The sequence below is a fragment of the Ailuropoda melanoleuca genome, chromosome X (genome assembly GCF_002007445.2).
Source record: "Ailuropoda melanoleuca isolate Jingjing chromosome X, ASM200744v2, whole genome shotgun sequence".
NCBI lineage: Eukaryota > Metazoa > Chordata > Mammalia > Carnivora > Ursidae > Ailuropoda > Ailuropoda melanoleuca.
The window spans coordinates 38,090,396-38,117,774 of NC_048238.1; the positions used below are offsets into that span (position 1 = coordinate 38,090,396).

General features: G+C 41.1%; 1 protein-coding gene across 1 annotated transcript; it reads right to left on the reverse strand.

Moving 5' to 3' along the window:
- Positions 1 to 316: 316 nt before the first annotated feature.
- Positions 317 to 13,081, reverse strand: FUNDC1 (FUN14 domain containing 1). The gene is made up of 5 exons (XM_002929799.4): positions 12,925 to 13,081; positions 12,047 to 12,203; positions 7,938 to 8,013; positions 3,169 to 3,297; positions 317 to 945 (listed from the first exon to the last, which is right to left on the reverse strand). The coding sequence occupies exons 1-5, from the start codon at positions 12,950 to 12,952 to the stop codon at positions 868 to 870; spliced, it is 468 nt and encodes a 155-aa protein (XP_002929845.1). The 5' UTR covers positions 12,953 to 13,081; the 3' UTR covers positions 317 to 867.
- Positions 13,082 to 27,379: the final 14,298 nt, after the last annotated feature.

A 27,379-nucleotide genomic window follows, 5' to 3' on the forward strand; every position in this document is an offset into this window, starting at 1 on the left:
GATTTTTAGAAATGAGAAAGGAGGTTCACTCAAGGTTAATAAAATGAATCAGTGACCCAACTACATGTACCCTCAAAATAATTAGTTCTGCCTAGGCTGCCAGGATAAATAATTAAAGAAGCTTATACACAAGAAATTTTTGCAACTACAGACATCAAAAAAAAAAAAAAAAAGAGAGAGAGAAAGAGAGAGAGATAGAAAGAGCTTTAGACATGAGTATTTCCTTAGAAAAGCCTTCCTTGAAACTGTTTACTATACTTACTATAGAAGCAAAGTAAGAATGGCAGAAAATAACCACCTAAAAACTGGTATTAAATCTGTTTAATATCTTTAATAATTCTATTACGTCTAAATCCTTCCACAAAAGGGCATTACAGTTCTTCAGTTTATTGCAAACATATCTTTGGGGGGAAAAAAAAAGCCAACCGCAATGTTGAAGCTATGATACAAGTTTTTAATTACTGGCACTATGCTATAAAGCAAAATGAAGAACATCTTATTTAAATAAAACAAGGAGAGTATTTCACTGGAGAATACAGCCAACACATTTTTTCTCTCTATGTATCTACATCCAATGGTGGTATTTTACAGGCTAATTTGAAAACAAATGCAAATTTTAAGAAAATAAATGAAAGGCATGTTTTGCTCAGGGATACTATTGTACACATACCATATAGGTTGTTCTTACAGCAAATACTAGTTTGCCAAACTCCAATGGCAAAACACTAAGCTGTGAGTTTGGTATTGTCCACCTAGTTGTTTCTTGCTGCCCTGGAGAATCTGGAGGTGAGTGATGTCGAGAAACCACCTTGTTGCCACCATTTCTCTTCTTATAGGTGACTCCACTGTGATAGACCATTCATATCCTTAAGATGCAAGGCCTAGCAAAAAGCCTCCCACAAATCCACTGGATATCACAATGTTCTGTTTGATAAATTCTGTTGCCTGAAACATAAGTTTAAACAAAAATACTCTTAATTGTGCTACGACATGGATGGACCCTGAAAATGCTACGTTAAGTGAAATAAGACAGACAGAGAAGGGAAAACATTGTACAATTCCGCTGACACGAACAGTGAAATTCACTGAGACAGAAAGTAGGACAGAGGCTACCAAGGGCTGGGGAGAGGGGTCAATTGTGGGAATGTGTGCTTAATGGTTAGAGTTTCTGTTTGGGATGATGAAAAAGTTCTAAACGTGGAGAGTGGTAACGGCTGCACGGAAGTCCGAATTCAGTATTTAACGCTACTAAATTGTTCATTTTAAAATAATTAAAATGGTTAATTTTGTGTATGTGTATTTTGCCACAATAAGAAAAAAATGATGCAAATTAAAGAAAAACACTCTCACTTACTGAATCTGGTGCTAAGTAACGTTTTTATAGCTGTTTTCCCCAATTCAGTAAGTATTTGGCACAGACTCTCGTACACCTACAACCGCAGGTGCCAACCAGCACGCAAGATGCCAAGGCTGGCCACGATAATCTGAAGGAGCGGAGAGCCCCAGCCAGATCCAGTAAGCTTCTTAGCTACTGAGATAATGGGTATATCAGTGGCCCAAAATCTCACAGGTAACAAGAAGCTGTAGGGCAGACATAAATGGTCCACTTAGCAAGTTATTAGCACAGATTTAATGAATTCCCACAGCAGGCACAACGATATTTGTTAACAGTCCACTTGGCCAGCAAGAAAAAACGTACAGGATCAAATAAACATCACCCTGAGAAAATGCTTACCCCAAATAAAACCAGGAAAAAGCAATCGGACAAAGCCAGACTGTGGGATACTCTGCCTACATGCTTCAAAAATGTATCATGAAAGATGGGGGGGGGGGGAACAAAAACAAAACACAGATGATGGGACTGCTAAAGGCTAAAGGAGACTTCAGAGACATGATAACCAACTGTAATACAGAATTCTTTTTGTCTGTTCTTTTAAAGATTTTATTTTTAAGTAATCTCCACATTAAATGTGGGGCTTGAACTTGCAATCCCCAGATCAAGAGTCGTGTGCTCTACTGACTGAGCCAGCCAGACACCCCAATATATAATTCCTGATTGGGGGAAAAATGTATAAAAGATATTTTGTGGAAAAATTTTAATATGGACTGTGTATTAGGAAATATGATTGCATGTTAATTTGGGGGGATTTGTAAGGGTAACTGGAGTTGTACAGGAGAATATCTGTACTCTTAGAAGATATATGCTGAAGTATTTAAGAGTGAAAAGTAAGGATGTCTTAAACAATTACAGAAAAAGAGTATAAATCACATGTACACACACACACAGAGATAAGGCAAATGTAAAATGATTAGGTAAACAAGTGAAGGCTATTTGGGTATTCACTGTCTTTGTCCTTCAACTTTTCAACTGGTCTGAAATTTTTCAAAATTAAAAGTTGGGGGTATTAAAAGAACATGATAAAACAAAGGGAAGGAGTCCTCACTTCAATTCTAAACAGAGGATAAGAAGAAAAATATACATTAAAACATTAATAAAACTAATATATTAATTAAATATACACATTTTCAAAATACTCCACCTCATGAAAAAAAATAGGTAGTTTTAGTTTTAGTTTTACCACATCTTGTCTACACACGTACACATCTGTAAAAGCGGAGGAAACCTTCTGGAAGAATAATGTTATTACCTTTTACATGCAGATCAAAGTAGGTGGGAGACTGGCAGGGAAAACTATATTAACTACTTAAAAAAAAAAAAGATTGATTTTTTTTTTTTTTTTAAATAATCTCTACACCCAACATGGGGCTCGGACTCACAACCCCAAGATCAAGAGTCGCATGCTCTTCTGATTGAGCTTGCTCTTCCACTGCAATAATGACTGATTTAAATAGTGGCCTGATCCCACATTTTATTTAGCACTCTTAAACATTTATTAAACATGGTCTTAAACATGACCAAAAACACTCACTTTTTAGAAGAAGATAATCACTAGTCACATTTTCTGTGAAGCGAAACCCGCAAGGGAAAAAAAGGAGCCAGGGGCACCTGGCTGGCTCAGTTGGTAGAGCATGTGACTCTTGATCTCAGGGTCATGAGTTCGAGCCCCACGTTGGACACAGAGATAACTCATTAAAAAAAAAAGAAAAAAAAAAAAGAAAAGAAAAGAAAAAAGAAAAAGAAGGAGCCATAAATGTACACTGTCTTACTTCTTCAATTATATTGTTGATTTCAGGTGCTGCCTTATTTGCTCGTTTCTTAATCTGTCTTTTTGCTTTATTTACATCTTTTTCAACTCTCTTCCAGTCAATCTGCACATAGCCACTGTGACTGGCAATCTGCAAAAATATAATAAAAATGGTTAATTCTAAACCAACTAGGTTGATGACAAATCTATTACCGAGGAATATGTGGACATTTAGATTTCAAGAAATCTATGAAGCTTATAGGGAAGATATCACAATTTATTCATTTAACAAATACCGAGTGCCTACTCTGTGCCAGGCATTATTCTAGGCCCCCAAACTATAGCCAATAACAAGGGAGACATAAGTCCCCACCCTCAGAGAGCTCTGTATCCATAAGGGAAAAAAGATATTAAGCATAATTAATTACTTAGATGTGATGAACACTATGTTAAGAAACGTATAGTACATGATGGGCAAAGATTCCAAAAACTGTATTACAACTGTACTATAATTCTATCGTAACTTTTGGAATTTGGGAATTAGCTAAAAAGACAAAGAGACGATCCAAATTATACAGTTAATTAAAAAGTACCTCTTAATTAAACAGATGTTTAATTACAAGGGATCAGAAGCCAATCAGTTATTAGGTCACTAAAGAAATCTAAAGTAACCTGATACAGGGTCTTTACTAACTCTGAACTCTTTACTTAAATTAAGAACACTTTCTGATAATCGCTTTCAAAAGTGGACTACAAAAGAAATATGCTCTTCACAAGTTTCATGCCATAAGTCCTTTTAATAGAACTATAGCTAAATGCTGATTAACTATAAGTAAACCCCTCATATGGTATTACTGAGACACTACAAAATCTGAACAGGAACAACAGCATGGTGTGTAAGCCAGTACCATACATTAGTACCTCCAAATAATAAAATCAAAAAGTAAAGAATCACGTTAGTAGTAAACAATTAAGCCATATACACCATTATAAATCACTTCTATCACGCTTATGCTTTCTTTGTAATTTTCTAAGGCATCCCTTGACTTTGAACCACAAATAAAATACTTCGAATAATAAAAGTATCTGATTTGATAGAAGTAGGTCGACTAGGGAGCCTGAGTTCCATTTTCACTGTGAATACAGACTCCACAGAAGAATGTATTTATCTGCATTCCTTCCTGCATTTATTTACCTATTATCACTTCAAACTCCAGCCTTAGCAAAACAGAGTGGTGATCGAATCAAATGGCAAGTGAAAGCTTTTCCTGGCAGTCCCTGACACAGTCATTTGGGTCACAGGCAGGGAGGTGATGGTGAACCTTAGGGACCCTCCTGTACACCGCAACTATAAACCCTGGTTAAAATACAAGAATTAACAAAAGCAAGCAGATTTCAACGGGAGTTGAAACTTGCAGGACAGGAACAATGTAAAGTGAGCTGCCCATTTTTCTGGTTTTATCCAGAGGGCAGGATGCACAGGGTGACTAAAACTTAAATAGAAAACATGCTATCTTTCTGGCCCAAAGAACCAGATGACAGAGTCTACGACAATAACAGCTCCCAGAAATGAGAGAGCTACATAAGGGGAGCCCCAAATTCTATGTGTAAACTCTACCCAAGTCCTGAAGCACACTTTCATGGGACAGAGCCACGCATTCTGGCCAAGGTTAAAAGAACTGAACTGAGATTTGAGCTGCTACCCACCACACGTGAAACAGAGCTTACAATTTGAGTCTAACCAAGTTAACTGCCTGCTAAAATCAACATATCAACACTCTTCTGAGGAATAAAATAGAATCCAGAGTTTCCACAACATAACATTCTCAATGCCCAGGATAAAATCCAAACTTATTTGATATAGGATAAAAGAGGAAAATGTGGCCTAGTCTTGAAAGAAAATCAACAGATGCCAACCTTAAGATAACCCGGTTATTGGAATTATCAGGACTTTAAACCTGCTACTAGAACTATGCTCAATAAGGTAAAGGAAACTATGCTTATAATCAATGAAAAGATAAGCAATCTCACCAGAGATACAGAAAATTAAAAAAGAACCAAATGAAAATTCTAGCATTGGAAAATACAATATCTGAAAGAAAGTTCTTGGAAAGGCTCAACGGCAGAAGGTAGGTGACAGAAAAAAGAGTCTGTGAACTTGAAGCTAGACACTAGAAATTCTACAATCTGAAAAAAAGATTGAAAAAATAAATGAACAAAACCTCAGGACATTATCAAAACGCCTAACATGCATGTAATCAGAGTCATGTTTAGAAAGAGAAGAGAGAAAGAAGAGGAGGAAACAACTCTTTAAATAACAGTCAAAACCTTCTCAAACATGGTTAAACACACAAATTTACAGATTCAAGCTCAGTGAACTCCAGGTAATGATCTAACACGATTATGAAATAACAATACTCAGATGACACGGCGGGGTGGGCGGGGCGGGGGAGGCACAGAGGAACAAAAAGGATGCAAGTGTGTGCAATGGGGAGGGGAGGCAGGCAAGGAAAGTTCAATAAATGAGTTAAAGTCTCACATTCCATAACAGGAAGCCAACAGTTAATACCTCAAACTGAAAGATCAAGAAATATTCAATTAACTTGTTTAGGAAAAAGGGAAGAAATACCTTAAAAATCAGCTAAGAGTTTATGTAGTTGCCTCAAGGGAAGGAAAAATGGGGAAGGCGGGTAGTGAGAGAGGTAGAGGATTCCTCTAATCTGTAACAGGCCTTGTACATATATTTGACCTTTTGAATTAGGGGCACATACAATTCCAAAAAATGAACACTCAATTTAAAAGACTTACTTACCACTGTCTATTTTAGGATGGCAGTGTGGTAAATATCTACTGGAAAACACTTAACTCCGAGTTACCAGAAAAGCCTTAAGGTCTAAGTAAATAAATTTTTATCTTTAAATGTAAGTAAAGGTAACACAAATACGGAAGTGGGCCTAAAGAACAATGGACAATTAGCCTGAAAGCCACGTGCTACTCTTATTTCCTCTTTCAGTTTCCTTCTAAGTTTTCAAGGTGAGTCATATTTGGGGGAGAGGCTAGGTTTGATGCAGACAGGTCCCATATTCTTCTGCTTAGTGACCTCAAAGAATATGTAGACTAGGCACAGAGAAGTAAAAGGTGGCAATGGCAAAACGTGGATTTGAATGGTGTATACCGAGTGGACCGAAACGGACTTCTGCAAAACTGACAGAGTGGATTGAAATTAATTCTCTTTAGTCTATGAACATTTTCAGAAATTCTGCTTCAATCCAGTGGATTGAAGAGAAATGACAACAGAGTTTTCAAAATAGCTATAGAATTAAATATGTTCTTGATTCTATATAAACACAAGTCAAAATCTGCTTAAATAAAATTGTCTTCTGTACAAATGCTGGCATGTTCATCCAAAGGCATAAATTTAGATATTAACCATATTCCTTTTTACCTCTTACCACAAGGAATACGCAATTACTCCTCATAATGCCACTGATGGAAGGAAAATATATTTAAAAAAAAAACTGTTTAGTAAACAACTCAAAATCTGTACTTAACACATACGAATAAAGTCCCTTTGGACTTCAGGCCATGACACTGGTCATTTTATGATCAATGGCTTTGGTGTTGAAGTCAGATTTTGGTTGCTATGAACATCAATCATTTCAAAAATCTGGTAGGACTGACAGTTCTCTGTATCTTTAAAATTATTGCTAACATTCATTCCCAGAGATTTTCAATTTTGGGATTTACTATATTTGATCTTCAGGGAATGGTATTTTTGGAAAAATACATGCCAAACAGACACGAATGCCAGACAATATCCTGATAAACATCCTCTAACCGTGAAGCATTTTTAAATCTTATACTTAGAGGAACATGAACAAAACTAAAATTTCAAATCCCCCTGCCTCAGAAATAGGATTATGGATGATTTTTTTAAACCTAATTTTTCACTTTCTGTATTATTATAGTCCCCTAGTTTTAAAAAAACATGTTAGAAATTGCTAACAGCAATTTCCTCTGAGAAGGAAAGCTGCATGGCCAGGAAATGGGGGAAAGAAAGAGACCTTTTGCATTTTATATACTCTGTGTGATTAAAATTCATATATGTTTAAAATGGTCAGGACGAGAAGGTTATATTATGGATGAAATGTTTATTTTGCTGAAGGGATGTTTTAAGGGAAATCTGGGTATGTAATAAAAAAAATGAGGTACTTAAAACTTTAATAGTGGTCTTTTTAACTGGGATCTTTTTAGCTGGGATCCAACTATGCTTATAGAATGTAGGAGTGTTCATTTTTATTTATTTATTTTTTAATGTTTTTTTATTATATTATGTTAGTCACCATACAGTACATCCCTGGTTCCCGACATGAAGCTCGATGATTCATTAGTTGCATATAACACCCAGTGCGCCATGCAATACGTGCCCTCCTTACTACCCATCACCAGCCTATCCCATTCCCCCACCCCCCTCCCCTCTGAGGCCCCAGTTTGTTTCTCATAGTCCATAGTCTCTCATGCTTCATTCCCCCTTCTGATCACCCCCCCTTTCTTTATCCCTATCTTCCCTTACCGATTTTCCCAGTAGAATGTAGGAGTGTTTAAAATTGTTGTCTTTCATGACAGGTATCAGCTTTCAAAACTCACTTTAGTTTTTCCATAAACTGATACCTAAAAGAAAAAGTCCATCTTATCTTCAAACGGACAGGACTGAAATGGCTAAACTTGGCTTTCTCGGTTCCCAGGGGCGACATATGTGAGCAGAGGCAAAGACTGAAGGCACGGACGTACCTGAAGGAGAAGAAAGCCACCACCTACTGCAGTTGCTGCCAGCTTTCCAACTTTCTGGAACAAAAATCCCGCACACCTTTAATGAAAGAAATGACAAAAGATGAGAACCACCAATGATGTACTAAACTCTCTCCCTCTTCTCCTTTTCATTGCTTTCCTAATAAAATCTTAGTATCTTCCCATTTCTTTTCATCATATCCCTTATCTGTGCAGAAACCCTCAGTGTTTCCTTTGTTCTACAGGCAAGTCAAAAGTGCACGAACTAGGGGCGTCGGGGGGGGGGGGCTCAGTCAGTTAAGCAGCTGCCTTCGGCTCAGGTCATGATCCCAGGGTCCTGGGATGGAGCCCTGCATTGGGCTCCCTGCTCAGGGGGGAGCCTGCTTCTCCCTCACCCTCTGCGCTGTCCCCCGCTTGTGCTCTCTGGTTCTCACTCTCTCTGTCAAATAAATAAATAAAATCTAAAAAAAAAAAAAAAGCGCACAANAAAAAGTGCACAATCGGGCGCACCTAACCGGCTCAGCTGGTAGAGCACACGACCCTTGATCTTATCAGCGTCGTGAATTTGAGCCCCACACTCGGCCTAGAACTTAACTTTAAAAAAAGTGCACAGTCTAAACTGTGATATGCTTCAAAATGAGGGATGGAAAAAGGAGGAGGGGAATTTATAAGAAAAAAAGATTGTCTACTGAAACAAAGTTGAGTACTCAGGGCCTCATTATACTCTTCCTTCTATATTTGTCTAAGTTGAAATTCCCCATAATAAAAGGTTTTTTTGTTTTTATTTTTGAGAGAGAGAGAGAGAGCAGGAGCAGAGGGGCAGAGGGAGAGGGAGAAGAAGATTCCCTGCTGAGCAGGGAGCCTGACGTGGAGCTTGATCCCAGGACCCTGAGACCATGACCCGAGCAGAAGGCAGACAGTTAACCAACTGAGCCACCCAGGCACCCCTGACTTTTTTTTTTTTTTTTAATGCAGTCAAGATGCTCCATACACCTGGCCAACCCCACCCTACCCAAACCTTCTGCTCCAACCCCATTAGTTTCCAAATAGGTCATCACCACTGCTCAAGCTATTAATCTCCTCGCTTCTAGCAGTTTCTACCTAGCTCTGCCTATCTAAAGCTTTTTACCCTTGGCGGTCCAGCTGAAGTTCCACTTTCACGACTACACTTAGGCCCACATTTCTCATGGCTTCCTTACCTACATCTCTCTCTGTTTATCTATCTCTGTATTAAACCCACTTTGTTTCACCTATTCTGTAAGAATGTCAGTCCATACTTCTTTGGGGATTCTCTCCTTCAGTGAGCTCAAATTCCCTTCAGTATTCCAGATCCATAATGTGCAAAAGAATCCCAGATTTCTAACTCTAGGCTTCTGTACTGGATTGAACGGTGTCTGCCCACCCCGCCCCCCAATTCATGTCCTCCCCAGAATCTCAGCATGTGACCTCATTTGGAATAAGGGTCACTGAGGATGTCATTAGTTAGGATGAGGCCATACTGTAACAGGGTGGGCCCTAAACCCAATATGACTTAATCCAACATGTCACAGAGACACTCAGAGGGAAAACAGCAGCCACGTGACGGCACAGGCAGAGCCTGGAGCGGTATGTCTCAAGCCAAGGAATGCCAGGGATCACTAGCACTTTTCAGACTGCTGGCCTCTAGACCTATGAGAGTACACTTCTTTCGTTTTAAGCCACATAGTTGTGGTACTTTGTTACAACAGCCCTAGGCAACTAGCGCACCTTCATAAATGGAATCCATGGGCTTCTCTAGCACACAGAATGACCTATTCAAAATGTCCCAAAGCAAAAATCGTCGGGGCGCCTGGGTAGCACAGCAGTTGGACGTCTGCCTTCAGCTCAGGGCGTGATCCCGGCATTATGGGATCGAGCCCCACGTCAGGCTCCTCTGCTGTGAGCCTGCTTCTTCCTCTCCCACTCCCCCTGCTTGTGTTCCCTCTCTCGCTGGCTGTCTCTATCTCTGTCAAATAAATAAATAAAATCTTTAAAAAAAAAATTGTCTTTCCAACCAAATCAACCGTTGCTAAGATCCCGATCTGTAAGTGAGAGCACCATTCTCTAGGTCTGCCCCCTCATGTTCGTCTCAGACTCTGCCTCCTTCATCACCTTCGGGGTCCGACTGATTGCCAATTCCATATACTCTATTTCCGAAACATTATTTGACTGTCTTCTTTCCATTCTCACGGGCATCATTACCTTGCTTCCAAACCACACTAAGGGCCCTCTAGCTAGCCTTCACGCCTTCCATCTCTCCTCGTAAGCATCCATCCTGATATTTCTTATTATCATCAAAAACCTGTAACTACCTACAGCCACATGTAACCTCCATAGCCTCCCACGTGTGGCCTGAATTGGTCTGAGATGGTAACTGGTTAGGTTAGTACCCATTCCTCCTTAACGTATGCCACAACAGTACATCAGTTTTATACCTTAAGAAAATTGCAGAAATGTACTACACTGAATCTAATGTCATTGCAACAAACCACCTATGTAATATTAGAGTCCTATTACTCAGCTCCTAGGCCGACACCTGGCTATAATCCAAACATACGTATTACTATAAAGACCATGTCCCTCAGTAGGGGAGCCAGCAACAAAGGCTCTGATAAGGGAGCAGAGGAGGCAAGCAGCAGCCAAGTCACAAGTATATCCCAGGGACTATGTCTCACAAGCATGTCTATCCTTTGCCTGATGGCATGAGCCACGAAAATAAAGCTACTAACTGCCTCTGCTCTGTCTCTAGGCTTTCCAAGCCGACTTCTGCCAATCATGGGCCTTCTCACCGAGTCTGGCCTACCAGGAGAAAGCACACAATGATGTGATAATTCTATTGCTCAGTTTTTTTAGTCTCGTTTAAGATGGGGCATTAGGCCCAGACTCACATTAACAAGTCACCCATGGCATCCAATTGTGAGCTTATCTGGGCAGAGCACCAGACTCTATTATGGGGGTCAAGGTACAACCTATCTATGGAGGTTCAACTGAATAACCAGGCCCTGACCAGACATCTCAGTTCTAACTGCAGGTCTTTTAATAAGCAGCATGAATAAGTTCACATCCTTAAGAAATTCTGCACCTCTGTGTCACGGAATCGTCACAATGAAGGTTTCTACCATGAAATGGCATTTACAAAAAGGCATAAAGGAGTGAGCCATGGTTCCAAGGTACAAGTAAAACACAAATCAAAAAATTTAATACTTATCAAGTTTAAATATGTAAATATTTAACATAAGATAAATTTAACCTAGAATCTAAGAAAAAAAATGATTACTCACAAGCTGAGCAGCCCCACTAATGTCAAAAATTCTCTAGGGCTGTGAACATTTTCAAAATGAAAGGTCACGCTTGTTTGACCCTTGTTATTTGGCTAATCTTTTATTCCAAGAATAACAATTTGATCTACAGTAGCAATCATGTAATCATGTAGCCTAAAACATCATCTGGTTAGGTTAATGCTTATTAACTGTTCCTCCTTAATGCGTTCCACAATATTATTACAGAGTAAGCAATCAGTCTTTTAATTCCAACGAAGACCCAGTTTAATTCCAGCTCTTCTTCAAAGTATAATAATCCAAATTAGTCCACAGAAGTCAACAGAACCATCGGATTCATAATAATTTTCACTGAGATTTTACACGGCTCTCTATAGGGCTGACAATCCTGGAGACCAGTTCTACTGCGGGAGTCCTCAAAGGTTTTTCCAGTTGTTAGCATTGAACAAGTAAAGTATTTACGTTAAAAAGTAAATTACTTACATATAATGAACCCTTAGATGTTTCTTCCTTTTTACCCACTATCAGTGAATCGGATACACTACATTTGCTCAATGTGAGAAGGTGGAAAATATAGAAAGAATCAAAAGGAAGGGAGAGGAGGGAACAGCAGAACAAGGGGTGGGCCGATCACCAAAACCACTGTGTCCCAGAGTGTAGATCACACCCATCACATCACAGAGAAAAGCCTTAAGGTAAAGCTCTTCGGGGATTAACAGTGTAAAGCCGCTGCGTGTGCACAGTAACTGGTCTATTTACAAAAGGGCAGCAGTCAGGCTGCCAATGAAATTTTAATGAAAAAGATGTTGTTCTCACCAGCCAGTCACTCCACCCATTACAATCTGGGTGGCTACCGAGTATTTTTCAACCATAGGTCCGGAACTGTGGCCAAACACTCGATTCCACCAATGGTGTCTTCTTGCATACTCAGTTAAATCCAACACTTCGTAAGACTCGTCATCGCTTTCATACTCTTCAAAATACAAAATGGAAAAAATAAGTTTAGAGTCAAGCAAAAGTCAGAAACGTCCTGGACATTTTTTAGCTGTTACTACGTCACTGTTAGTTTTGGCCCACAGCTAAAAATGCCCAGATGGAAACATTAGTTTGTTAAAACCCAATCCCTGAGACTAGGGCCTCAAAGAGTCAAGGAGCCTAGCATCTCCCTTCCAAAGGCCCAGGGACCGGCCCAGGGCCGGAGCCAGAGCCACGTCAGAGTTACACAGAAGTGAGGGGTCGCCTCCCCAGATGGCAGTAAGGTCAGGTCATTGTTTCACAGCATGAAGGGCCACCCCCAAATCTCAGTCGGGTCAGGGGAGAGCTTGATCCATTTTCATCAGAGGGAGAAAGCGGGGGGCGGGGGGAGTCCTCCCCTGACAGCGCCGGTTAGGGGCCTGGCAAGATGAAATTACTTAAGTAATTCATCTAAAAGGCTAAAAAAGCACTTTTGAAGATGGAAATGAAGAGCCAGAGGTGAAGGTTAAGGAAGGAGGCGGGGCTGTGTTGGGGACGGGGCGGACGTTGCTCTCCGCCGGAGTTCCGCCGTGAGAGGAGGGAGTCTAGTTCCAAAGGGGTGCCTCCAAAACACAGAGCCCCAGGAGCCCTGGGGCAGGGAGAAGAAGAGGTGCCCCCGGGAGCAAGGTCGAGAGCTGTGAGCCGCGTCTTAGACACTACTTCGGGCCCCGACCGCTCACCTTGGGGAGGGGGGTTCCGGGTCGCCATGATACCGCCCGCGGCCAGCTCTGAAGGTGGTCCCCGCCCGCCCTCCTCTCCCCACTACTTTAAGAGACCTTCTAGGCCCAGGTGAAAAGTCTATGGTCTCTTTTTTCCTCCTCCCCTTCCAGGCGCGTTGTCCCGTCCCCGCCCCTCCCCTCAGCGCAGGGTCTTCCGCGCAAGCGCAAGGCTCAAGGCTGGGGAGGTGTGGCGGAGGGAGGGTAGCCGCCGCGCGAGGACTTGTGGGAGTTGTAGTCCGTTGCCCTGCGCAACCCTTGCTTCCCACCCCACCCCCACCCCTCTTAGAATTTCAGTAACTAAATTTTGTAATTTTGTCTCAAAGAGCCTCGAGGCTGGAGGAGAGGCGGCATCACGTGATGGTATAAAGCGAAAACCAGCTTGGCATTCTCAACACTATACCAGAATGCAAGCGCCTGAGAAAAAAGGCTTTAAAAATGAGAAAACGAGATAAGAGAAACCCTGTTTCAAACCGCACTTTTGTAAGGAGGCAAGGACACGCCAACAGATGGAAAATTTTTCTAACGTGCTGCTGCTGGGAACTGAAACCTATTTATCCGCTCCCTCTCCACATGTTTCCTGCCAGGAACCCAAGGAAGTAGAGGAAGGCCTAGGGACTGACCTGACATGATATTCAAGAGGACATAATTTTTCAGCCTCATTGTTACTATTTAAATCAGACAGAGGGGCGAGGTCAAGCTCTTCACCCAGAAGCCCCACCGGATTCTGTAGAATGAAAACCATGTTGATTACCAAGCAACTAACTCAGGTTCCTGTAAACCAGCCCTTTGCTAAACCTGTTTTGAACTTGCATTACACCTGTATGTGCTGGACAATTTAAAAAAGCACTCTCTGTGCTCTTTTTTAATGGAAAAACAAGGTCTAGGTTGTGTAGGGGCCCAGGGCCAGCTCCCCTAAATGTCCTGCAATGGCATATTGGTTGTTTTGAATTAAAGCTACCCGGGAAACAACGGGTGCAAGGACACTCAGACCCTCCTCTGTCCCCCTGAAAGCAGGAAATAAATTTCCCGTGTGAATAATACCCTCCCTGTACTAAGAAGTAAAAAGGCATCCTTATCACCAGAGACAGGGACTTTAAAACCAAGAAAGCTGGAGAAACAAACTTTGTTATTTTTTTTCCTAATCTACTACCTCAGCCCAAATTCTGCTTAGAATTCCTCACTGAAGCTCCCTTACTAAAGTTTTATCCTGTCAATTCCTCACAAATGCATTGTCTCTGTCTAAAATGTATCAAAACTGCCTGCCTTGGTCATTTCTTTAGGGTCTCGGTTTCATTATCGGACCTCCATGCCCATGTAATAAACCTGGTTTGTCTGGGGTTTTTTTCCCCCTCCTGTTCACCTGTCTTATATGAATTTAATTCCTAAACCAGCTAGAAGCAGCCTAGGGGGAAAGAAGGAAATTTCTCCCTCCCATACAGTTGCAATACTTAAAATACTGACCTGCATAATTGCACTTAGCTTTTCAAATCCTGGTGCTTTAAATGCAAGGGCTCGTGCTCTGAATTTCCTCAGCCCGTGACTCCCAAAATTCAATTGCAAGACTGGCTGGAGATGTTAGCCTTCAAAGACAGTTACTATTTTTTTTTAAAGATTTTATTTATTTATTTGAGACAGAGAGCACAAGCAGGGAGGAGAATCAGAAGCCAAGGGAGAAGCAGGGAGCCCCGGTGTGGGACTCAATCCCAGGACTCTGAGATCTTGAGCAGAGCCGGAGGCAGACGCTTTAACGATGGAGCCACCTAGGCACCCCTAAAGACAAGTTACTTTGTGTAAGATTCCACTTGTCAGAAACAAAACAACTGGAAGGCTTTCTTTCTTCCTCTCTTCAGATGTCCTCTTTGAAATATTTTTCCAAAAGTTAACAGATCTGAGATCATATGCTCTCTCTCAGTTGCCCACCCCTCTCTTAATGAGGTGCTAACAAACAGAGACACGCAAATGAGGGGCCACTGAAAGAAGAGCATGGAGGAAAGAGAAAGGAGAGTTACCAATTGGAAGAGCAAAATGGAGGTTGACTGGGCCAGTGACATCGTAGTAACACTTTCACATAGTTCTAGGAATATCTGCCAACTACAGAAAGAAGTCTGTTAAAAAAGAAAGAAAGGTAGATAGAAGGAAAGATAGAAAGATAGAAAAAGAAGCCTGTTAAGGCAATGTGGTATTTAGAATGAAATGGTTATGGGGGCACGTGGTGGTGCTGTGCGTTAGGTGTCTGACTCTTGGTTTTGGCTCAAGTCGTGATCTCAGGGTGGTGAGATCGAGCCTCGAGTTGGGCTCCAGCACTGAACATGGAGTCGGCTTGGGATTCTCTCTCCCTCTCTCTTTGCCCCTCCCATCCCTCAAAATAAATAAGTCTTAAAAAAAGAAAAAAAGAATCAAATAGTTAAAGAGGAATTAGGGAGAAAAGGGAAACAAAACACTGCCCTTAAGAGGCCAAGGAGTAGATTTTTGCATCCAAAATGTGTCCAAAATCTATCCGAGAGTAAATTAAAAGGCAGTCATTTCTCCAAAGGCCTTGGGGGCTGAGAAGGAGCTTTTGAATGCTCTTCCCTTCCTTCTTGCAGTGACATATACCCTTGCCATTACCTTAAGAAAGTTGCTTGTAGAATGTATTTTTCTAGTGTGAGTTTTTTCTTCCCACTAGTGAAAAAGCTGTCATTTTGTTGGCTCAGTGACAAATGGTCTAATGTGTGAGTTGTATACACAGACTTTGAAAGGCGCTATGATCCTCCTGATGGGTTCAAGGGGATGATGATTTTTTTTTTTTAAATTCCCGTTTAAAGAGAGTATTATTTTTTAGTTGGCACTAATGACCATTTTCATTGTGAATACTGTTATCCTAACTATACCAAAACATAATTCAGGTAGTCCCCAACTTTTCAATGGATAGTGTTCCAAAAGTTTATTAGTAATTGATGTGAAATCGAGAACATTTTCTATTTAATCCATAATGAAGCTGTAGGGAAACTGTTCCTTCCTGATCTCCTTTGTCTTTGGAAACCTCATTTATTAAAAACAATGTAGTCAGAATTGAGAAAAACAAAAAAGCAGACAGAACAACAAGAAGTATATTTCGCGTTCCCTGAGCAAGCTAATATCCCCCACTGGCTGCAGCTGTCACTCCCTACCAGATATCTGCATTTTGAATGATCTACAAATTCGGCTAGTCTAAAACACACTATCTTTGAAGCTACCCAAAGGAACGTGTACAACAAATTCAGAATCGCTCTCCTTTTCCCTTCTCTTTTCCACCACAGTTAAGAAGTCATTTATCCTGTACTTAACACGAGCCGGGCCGTGGCATCCATTCTCTCCATGATGTTCTCCAAAACCATTCTTTGGATCACTACAGCGGCCTCTCAACTGGGTTCTTCCTGCGTTTTCTTGCCTCTCCCAATCCCAGCCCAATCTAAACTGTCCTTAGATCTGCCCTTCTAAAACCTGCAGCTGACTCTATCCGTTCTCCACTTACATACTTGTGACAATTGCCCATAACAAGATAAAGTCTAAACTTCTCAAGTCATACTGAAGGTGTGGCAAACTTTTTCTGCAAAGGGTCAGATAGTAAATATTTTAGGCTTTGCTAGTCATGTATCATCTTTGTCACATATTCCTTTTTACTTTTTAAACAATCCTTTAAAAATGTAAAAATCAGGGGCACCTGCCTGGCTCAGTTGGTGGGGTATGCAACTCTTGATGTCAGGGTCATGAGTTCGAGGCCCATGTTGGGCCTAGAGCTTCCTTAAAAAAATAGTAAAGTAAAATTAAATTGTAAAAATCTTCCTCAGCTCATAAACTCTACAAAAACAGAACTTGGAGTGAATCTGGCCTGAGGTCATAGTTTACTGATCTCTGGCCTTCGAGAACCCTCACATTTTGGACCCAAGTTACCTCTCCGGCCTTTAGCTGCTGCTTGCTCCAACTTTCCTCCTCTTTTAAGTCCACTAAACTTGTTTTCTGAATACGTGTTGCTTTTTCCAACCTTCTTGACTTGATCCATGTTCTTTCTCTCTTTGAAAGCAGTGGCTCCCCTTTCTGCCAGGCAACATACAGACATACATTAAGATACATCTAAAAAGCAGGAGACCAGGGGACTCAGTTGGTTAAGCTTCTGCTTTCTGCTCAGGTCATGATCCCAGGATCCTGGAATTGAGCCCCGGGTCCCCAGATCGGGCTGCCTGCTCAGCGGGCGATGGGGGATGAGAGTGGTCTGCTTCTCCCTCTCCCTCTGCCCATCCCCTGCTCATGTTCTCTGTCTCTCTCTCAAATAAATACATAAAACCTTAAAAAAAAAAGATACATCTAAAAAGTAACTTACAGGGGCGCCTGGGTGGCACAGCGGTTAAGCGTCTGCCTTCAGCTCAGGGCGTGATCCCAGCGGTATGGGATCGNACAGGGGCGCCTGGGTGGCACAGCGGTTAAGCGTCTGCCTTCAGCTCAGGGTGTGATCCCAGCGGTATGGGATCGAGCCCCACATCAGGCTCCTCTGCTGCGAGCCTGCTTCTTCCTCTCCCACTCCCCTGCTTGTGTTCCCTCTCTCGCTGGCTGTCTCTATCTCTGTCGAATAAATAAATAAAATCTTTAAAAATAAATAAATAAAATAAAATAAAATAAAAATAAAAAAATAAAAAGTAACTTACACACAGTTTTTTCTCAATTTCCTCCCTTCCTTATGATCCTTGTGTTGAATTTGAAGCAGATAGTTTACCATTTTGATTAAACATTTGGATGAACTTTGGGGTCAGCCGGATCTGGGTCCAAATTCCAGCTCTGCCCTTCCTAGCTTCAGATTCCTCCTCTAAAAAAATTACAAAGATTATTTATTGTGAAATTATTATGAAAATAAGATAATGAAATCAAGCATGTAGAGAGCTTGATACGAGGCCCAACATGCATATTCATTAAAGGTTAGCTTTTATTGTCAGTCGTTTATTCATTCACTGAATATTTATTCAGCTCTTACAAAGGGCTAGGCAATGTGCTAGGTGCTGTCAGGGATGATCAGTTAACAAGACGGGTCAGATTTTGGTCTTCATGCACTTACAACAAAGAAGTAAAACAGCTGGGGCCCCTGGGTGGCTCAGATGGTTAAGTGGCTGCCGTTGGCTCAGGTCATGGTCTCCAGGTCCTGGGATCGAGCCCCATGTCGGGCTCCCTCTCCCTCTCCCCCGGCTCATGCTCTCTCTCTCTGTATCTCTCTGTCTCAAATGAATAAATAAAATCTTAAAAAAAGAAGAAAAGAAAGAAAGAAAGTAAAACAGCTAAATACAGATTGTAAATAGCTCAAGGAAAGAAATGTAAAGGGCATAAGGCCTGACATGTATAATCAATAATCTACTGGGAGTATAATGGCTTAAATCCCAAATTCTGTATGTAGTATCCCACAGTCAATTCTGGTTTTCTCCACATTCCTACCCAAACTATCAATATTAGTGAGAACTTTAGAGCTACAAGCTGCCCTCCTAAGGTTCCTGTTGGGGACTGAATTAGGGTCCTCAAATTCATGTGTTGAAATCCTAACCCCCTATATGACTATATTTGGAGATCAGACTTTTAAGGATGTGCCCCTACAGGTGGGTACCTAATTCAATAGGACTGGTGTATTTGTAAGAAAGGAAAGAAACACCAGAGAGTACCCACCACCACCACCACCATCACCAAGGCAGGTAGAAAGCCAGGAAAAGAGCTTTCACCGGAAACCAAGCCTGACACCACCTTGATCTTGGACTTTCGGCCTCTAGAACTGTGAGAAAATAAATTTCTGTTGTTTAAGCCACCCAGTCTGTGGTATTTTGTTATGGCAGCCCAAGCTGACTAATACAGTTCCTCAGCCACTACCCACTCTGTGTGTCTTGGGATCCCAAAGAAGTTACCAGAAGCTTGAGTGATGGAAGTCCCATTCAGACTGGTTTGGCTTTGAAATCTAGACCCAAATGCAGAAGACTGTGCTATCAACAAGGGGCTGGGGTTGGGGGAGGGAGGGTCACAAACACAGAAGCCAGAAGTTCAGCCCCTAGCTTTTAAGGTTTAACCTTGAAAGCTCAACAGATAGTATTTGTAGGTAAAACAGCCCTCCTGTGTGGGACTAAGCTGAAGAGCTTTGCAACTCTCTCTACTCAAGCTTTCTCAGCATCTAGAATTGAGCACCTTTACCTCTTCTTCCGGTTCAATGGCAAGGCTCACCCATTGCAGTTGACCCTTGAACAACACAGGTTTGAGCCCCATGAGTCCACTTACACACACATATTTCTTCTGATAAATAGAGTGCAGTAGTGTAAATGTATTTTCTCCTCCTTATGGTTTTCTTAATAATATTTTTTCTCTAGCTTACTTTATATTAAGAATACAGTATATAGCACATATAATATATAAAATACATGTTAATCAGCTGTTTATGTTATCAGCAAGGCTTCCGGTCAAGAGTTGGCTATTAGTTTTGAAGGAATCAAGTTATACACAGATTTTTTGGGGGGGTGTTGGGGGTCGGTACCCCGAACCCCCATCATCTGTAGTTCCATGTCTCTTAACCTTTCGATCATTTTACTTCAAAACTATTACCATTGGTTTAAGCTGCTAGGACTTGATCAGTGCCAACCTCACCTTTATCCACCCTCATACATGTTCATACTTCGAAGATGCAGAAGGGATTTTGCAGGGTGGGTGGGAGACTTGTAGCCATGAACACCCAGAAGACACCCGGGCCATTATGCAAATAAACCTAATCCTCAGAAGATTTTGTCAGCAATCCAAGAGGGAGAAACCTTGTGCAAAATTTACTTTGTAAGTGGTATTATTTCACCTTAATCCCAGCACAATGGAACCCACTCACCCCACAGTTGTGTGACTTCAAATGCTCTGAACTTTCAGAGGCCTGAGATAACCAGGTGCTGATGAGCAAAGGGTGGTGAATTTGATACTGCACACATAAGCTTGTCAGAGTATAAACAGCTGCAAGTTTTAGTAATGTGCGTTCACAGTCTTAAAGATGCCCGTGTCCTTTGTCTCAATAAACCCACCTCAAAATCAGTGCCAAAGATTGCATAAAGAGCTCGTACGCTTAAAGATATTCATTATATGGTTGTTGTTTTGTTTTGTTTTTCATAATGAAAAGGAATTGAAACAATAGGGGAAAAGGGAAAGTGTCCAACAGGAAATGAATAGTTATGGACATTAAGGCATGTTATGTTTAAAAAGACTGTAATAATAGGAAAGCGCTTAAGTGAAAAAAAAATCGGATGCCAAATTGTATTTATGGTTTTATTGCAAATGATTTATTCAATTTCTGCTAAAAATGCATAGACTTGATAAACTGGAATGGATTACGCTGCAGAATTGATTCTGGCCCTTTGGCATTTCTCCCCGTGTTAGGCTGAACTAGTTTATAAGGCAGTGATAGAAGAGTACAGGGTGCAAAAAGAAGCAAAGATAGCCAGGAAAACTCTAAAGTGGAAAAGTAATGAGAGAGGAATAGCCTGACCACATATGCAAGTATAATTTTTTAAGAAGGCACTAATTTTTTTTTTAAAGATCTTTTTATTTATTTATGTGACAGAGAGACAGCCAGAGAGAGAGGGAACACAGCAGGCGAGTGGGAGAGGAAGAAGCAGGCTCCCAGAGGAGGAGCCCGATGTGGGACTGGATCCCAGAACGCCGGGATCATGCCCTGAGCCAAAGGCAGACGCTTAACGACTGCGCTACCCAGGCGCCCCTAAGAAGGCACTAATTAAAACAGTGTGATACTGGTGTATGAACAGACAGACAAATGGACCAGAACACGAAGTCCAGAAATAAAAACAACATATACCAGATTGAGAAATATGATAAAGGTGGGTTCTCAAATCAGAGAAATATGAACTTTATTTAAAAAACTGTTGTTGGGGGGCTCCTGGGTGGCTCAGTCATTTAAGCACCTGCCTTCGGCTCAGGTCATGATCCCAGGGTCCTGGGATCGAGCCCAGCATTGGGCTCCCTGCTCCGTGGGGAGCCTGCTTCTCCCTCTCCCTCTGCCTACTGCTCTGCCTACTTGTGCTTTCTATCTCTCTGTCAAATAAATAAATAAAATCTTAAAAAAAAAAAAACAACAACTGTTGTTGGAACAACTAAGGCTGATATCTGACATCTGAAAAAAGATACAGCTGGATGCGTTCCTTAGAACACGTGCTGGGATGAACTCCAAATGGCTCCAATATCTAGATGTAGAAATTAAAATAATAAAAACAATTGAAGAAAACATGAGAAAATTCGTTTATAACTTAGCAACAGTGATGGTCTTTTATGAATGACTAAAAAGATTGATAAATGTGACTGCATAAAAATGAAAACTTAAACATAAAAAAAATAAGCAAAGTCAAAAGACAAATTACAAATGGAGGGTTTGCAATTCTTGTTGAGGTGAAGGACTAATCTCCCTAATATATAAAAGCTCCTTAAAAAGATAGATTAAAGAAGACCAACCACCCTGATAGAACAGCAATAGACACAGAGGTGATTCACAGAAAAAAGAAATACAAATGGCCTTTAAACCCATGAAAACCCCTCAACCTTGGGGCGCCTGGGTGGCTCAGCCATTAAGCGTCTGCCTTCGGCTCAGGGCGTGATCCCACAGTCCTGGGATCGAGCTCTGCATCAGGCTTCTCCGCTGGGAGCCTGCTTCTTCCTCTCCCACTCCCCCTGCTTGTGTTCCCTCTCTCGCTGGCTGTCTCTGTCTCTGACAAATAAATAAATAAAATCTTTAAAAAAAAAAATAAAAAAAAAAACCTTCAACCTCGATCCTCATAATTGAACATAGTAATTCTCACTTCATAGATTAACTAAAATCAATTAAGTGTGACAAAACACTTGATATGTTCACTCAACACCTTCATGTGAATGTACAAAGTTATTCACTGTAGCACTGTCTGGAATAGCAAAATACTGGAAACAACCCAAGTGTCCGGTGTTAGGGGACTGTTTAATAAACTGTAGTATATCCATGAAGTCACAGCTGTACTAAGTAAATATAAAAATAAGAATGAGGAAGTTCTCTATGTCCTGATTTGGGAAGTTTCTTAGAATATGTTGTTAAAAGGGGGCAGCTGGGTGGCTCAGTTGGTTAAGCAACTGACTTGATTTTGGCTCAGGTCATGATCTCGGGATGGTGAGATGGAGCCCCAGGTTGGATCAAGCCTGATGTCAGGCTCTGTGCTCCGCTTGTCCCTCTCCCTCTGCTCCTCCCCCATCCCCTCAAACATATAAACTGAGAGAGAGACTCAAGAGAGAGAGCACAAGCAGGGGGAGCAGCAGGCAGAGGGAGAAGCCGGCTCCCCACCACCGAGCAAGGAGCCGGATGCGGGGCTCGATCCCAGGACCCCGGGATCATAACCTGAGCTGAAGACAGACGCTTCACCAACTGAGCCACCCAGGCTTCCCAAGAATATGTTGTTAAAAGGAAAAAAAGCAACATACAAAACAGCGTGGTACCTTTTTCTAAACTGCCTTATTGAAATATAATTTGTATATCATAAAATTTACCCATTTAAAGTGCACAATTTAGGGGCGCCTGGGTGGCACAGTGGTTAAGCGTCTGCCTTCGGCTCAGGGCGTGATCCCGGCGTTCTGGGATCGAGCCCCACATCAGGCTCCTCTGCTATGAGCCTGCTTCTTCCTCTCCCACTCCCCCCTGCTTGTGTTCCCTCTCTCACTGGCTGTCTCTATCTCTGTCAAATAAATAAATAAAATCTTAAAAAAAAAAATCAGCTTCTTTAAAAAAAAAGTGCACAATTTAATCACATTTAATACATGATATTATTAATTTTTAGAAATTGTGGTAAATATATTAACAAAAAATTTGCCATTGTAACCACTTCAAGATTACAATACAGTGACATTAATTGCATTCACAAGGTTATGCCACCATCTCCATGTATTCCCAACGCTTTCATCACCCCAAACAGAAAGTCTGTAATCATCAAGCAGTAACGCCCCATTCTTCCTCCTCCCGGTCCCTAGTACCTCTTTTCTACTCTCGATGAATTTGTCTATTCCAGGTACTTCATAAGTGGTGTCAGATAATATTTGACCTTTTGTTTCAGGCTTACTGCACTTAGTGCTAAGGGCAGCGTAATGTTTTCAAGGTCTAGCCACATGGCAGCATGTATCATAACTCCATTTCTTTGTGTAGCTAAATGGTATTTCATTGCGTGGATATACGTTTTGCTTATCCATTCATCCGTGGATGGGTACTTGGGTTGTTTCCACCTTTTGGCTGCTGTGATGTATGCTGTCGTGAACATTGGTGTACAAGTTCTGTTCAAGTCCCTGCTCAGAATGCCACCTTTTGTGTAACAACCTTCAGTTACATACATATCTATATCCGCTTGTGGCTTGTTATTTGTATACAGAGATACTGGGAAAATACACAGGAAACTGTAGGGGAGAAAAAAGTCATTTTCTTTCTATCCTCCTAGGTTCCTGGTTAAGACTCCCAGTAATAAAAAACAGATTAACGGGAGAAAAACAAACAGAAGTTTCATAAGATATATACCTCCTGTATACACAAGACCCAGGAAAATAGTAATACTCCCCAAAATGGCCCAAACCATTACCTTAAATACATCTTCAGTTAGAAACAAAATACAGATGTTGGGGGGTGGGGAGGTCAGGTAAAGAAGGTGACCAGGAAAAACAGCAAACAAGGGTAAGGTGGTTATGCAGATGTAAGTCAGTGCCTTTTCCATTGAGTTTCTTGGTGATTTAGTCATCCTTTTCTTCCTGGTACAGAGAGGGAGACACCCTTACAAACGGAGATTTCCCCCTGTACCTGTAAATTTCTCTCTGTTTTCAGAGATTCTCCTGTGTTTACACCCTCTCAAAAATAATCAGCTCAAAATAATCCTTATGCCAAGAGGGCTATTTTGGGGTAGCATATTCTGCCCCCCTTCGTTCCCACCTCTGAAACTTCCCCACGAAGTTTCACAATCAAGAATCGGAGTGGACCCATCGTTCCATAGCTCAGTGAACCTGTCTTCTAGTTCTGGGAAGAAGTCAAAGAGTTGTGTCTCGTTTTGTAAGGCGATGATGCAGGTGGGCTCCCAAAATTAGGCCTGCACGGTGCAAGTAACCAGGTATTTAATAAGAAGCATTTCTACATAAACAAAAGAGAAACAAAGGTTAATGGTTAGAACCAACTATCAACTCAGTTTTTGAATCCAGAGGGCAGTCAGTCAAGATTACTAGATCATGGGCTCACAGCATCTTCAGATGGAGTGAGGACAGGCAGTGGCATCCTGACACATCTTCCTGATTTCCAGTTTGAATGTCTCTGGGGATGTCACAATGTGTCCTGGGAAACTTCCTGAATGGCCTACATAGTAACAGGCATGAAGATGGTCTAAACATGCACTATTGTGTTGCTTTCTCTAAAATTTATATCCTCACTTCTCAAGGTCCCCCAAATATCCTGAGGTTCCTGGGTCTTCCAGAAAGTAACCTTCCTTACTCACCTGGTAAGGCTACTGGCAAGGTACCAGGCTGTTTTTTCCAGAAACTTTATTGGCTCTATAAAGTCAAACTTAGGGGCGCTTGGCTGGTTCAGTCGGCAGAGCATGAGACTCTTGATCTTGGGGTTGTGAGTTCAAGTCCCATGTTGGATGTGGAGATTACTTAAAAATAAAATCTGTGAGGGGCGCCTGGGTGGCTCAGTCAGTTAAGCATCTGACTCTTGATTTCGGCTCAGGTCATGATCTCAGGGTCATGGGATCGAGCCCCACATCAGGCTCCCTGCTCAACGCAGAGTCTGCTCTCCTTCTCCCTCTCCCTCTGCCCTCCCCCCATGTATTCTCTCTCTCTCAAATAAATAAATAAATCTTGAAAACAAATTTTTTAATTAAAAAAATAAATAAAATCTTTGGGAAAAAAAAAGTACACCTTAGTGCCTTAAAGCTATCTGGTTATATCTGAGTCTATGCACATCATTCTCAAATATAACATTCCAATCAAGCCTTGGTATTGTAACCGATGTTTCCAATTGTGTCCTGTTACAAGGAGAACATGTTCTTATTGAACTTATGCAAATAAGAATACTCAGTAAGAATTTCGTAATTCTGGACGAATAAGGTAGGGAGAAAACGATAAATATTTCAATTCTGTTTGCAAAGTTATAACTCACCAAATTGCTGTAAGTTATAGATAGCTTAGGAGAGATATCCTTAAATCTGAAAAAAAAAAAAAAAAACAAAACAAAACCCAGAAGCTCAAATAATCAGCCATGTTTCCAACAAAAAGTCATAAAAATTATAATCATCTTCGTCAGTCATTCAGCTCCATGTAATTGAATCTTGTTGATCCTGACATTTTCTTAGCAATTTTATGAATCCATCATTTTCTCCATTAGAGTTCTGTGAATTCTCACCCAGGTCAATAGTATGATCTGAAAGTTATCAGAAACCTATACTTGTCAGACTTCTTTCCAATGAATCTCTTTGAAGGTGAAGCACTTTTACAAAAGCATCGGAGTAATACAATAACTACCTGTAAATGGCTATGGTTAAAGAGCTGATGAGGGTTCCTTATAATGCCATTGACAAGGAAATCTGGCCATTTCTCTGTGGTTTTGGAATATAGGTGGGGTGGAATCCGGACCTGACAACCAAGAAAGAAATCTTGAGACGTCTTTGGTGCAAAACGGTGGTTTTATTAAAGTGCAGGGACAGGACTCGTGGGCAGAAAGAGCTGCGGCACGAGGGTTGTGGGGGCGGCTGATTACATACTATGGGGTTGGGGGAGGCAAGGAAAAAGGGGAAGTTTCAAAAGAACTTTCATATGCTAAAGAGGACCTACGGGATACCTACAAGACACCCGAGGCCTTGCCATTGTCAAGTTAAGGTTGTTTTCCCCTCTAGCAAGTCATTAGCATTAAGATGGTTGGGAGATTCCTGGAAGAATGTCGCACAGGTCCCACCCAGGAGTGGGGGTGGGGGGAGGTTGCAGGGTGTCAGTTTATGCTTTGTCTTCAGCTTGCTTTTTAGTCCCACATCAATGACTAGAATTGCAACATGACATTATGCAAGGACACATTAGATTTTTAGGAATTTCATAAATTAATAACATTATTTGACAATGCTTCTTATATAATTTAACATGACAAATCACCTCAATTAGTTGAATATCTCTCTTTTTATAAGGTGGAGCGCAAATCCTTTTGACATATTCCAGGAACCCTCTGGAAAATTCCAAGGTCAAGGTCAAAAGACTTCTAGAATTTCATTTTGGGGAAGTTTGTCAAAAGCATCAAAAGCTTTGGACATTTGACTGAATAAGATCACAGATCATTATGAAACAATACTTAATTATCTACTTAACCAAAGTGATAATAAAAAATGTCAAAGGCAAAAACAGGTTACACACGTAGTTTGAACAAAACTTAGTTCTTTTAATATTCAGAAGACTCGGTTTTCTGAGTCTGGCTCAGTCGTTAAGCGTCTGCCTTCGGCTCAGGGCGTGATCCCGGCCTTATGGGATCGAGCCCCACATCAGGCTCCTCCGCTATGAGCCTGCTTCTTCCTCTCCCACTCCCCCTGCTTGTGTTCCCTCTCTCGCTGGCTGTCTCTATCTCTGTCGAATGAATACATAAAATCTTAAAAAAAAAAAAAAGAAGACTCAGTTTTTTTAAGTAATCGAAGACCCAAAGATAAAGGCAACATGATTATTTTGGTAAGACAGATCTTTGCTTTCTAGGCAGATTACCTAAAAGGTAAAGAAAAACCTTTCACAATCTCTTATCAAGAGCCGACCCACAGCCCAAGAAAACTTGACGACACAAGGTTCTCTCTCTCCCAATTCCCAAATTTCTATATCCATTTAGTTTGTCCTTTTTTCTCCCCTTTCCCATTCCGAAACAGCCAGTCGTTCTACTTTAGGACAAAATTACTTTCTTTTCTTTTAACAAAACCGCATCTCCATTCCTTATACCTTTCCTTACCAAAAACACATCTACGTTCCTTATATACACAGTTGTTTCCCTTATTTCTAGTAAGTTTACTTACATATATTACTTAGAATTCTCAACTGTAATTTTTAGTGAAAACTAAGAAGTCAGCACTTGTGAACCATCTGTTACACCAGCATTCTGTAGATTGGCAAATTTATAAATAGTTTTCATAATTTCTAGAAGTATATTCTTCCTCAGTGGAAATTTTTCAATGTGTCACAAGACATGTGTACCGATGGACCCAAATATCTTTAGTTCCTCTGTAATAAGAAGCCAAAAGGAGATAAACCTGTGTTCAATAATCAGTGCTTCAGTATTTTATCTTATTTGAGGGGCGCCTGGGTGGCTCAGTGGGTTAAGCATCCTACTCTTGCTTTTGGCTCAGGTCATGATCTCAGGGGTCATGGGACTGAGCCCCAGGTTGGGCTC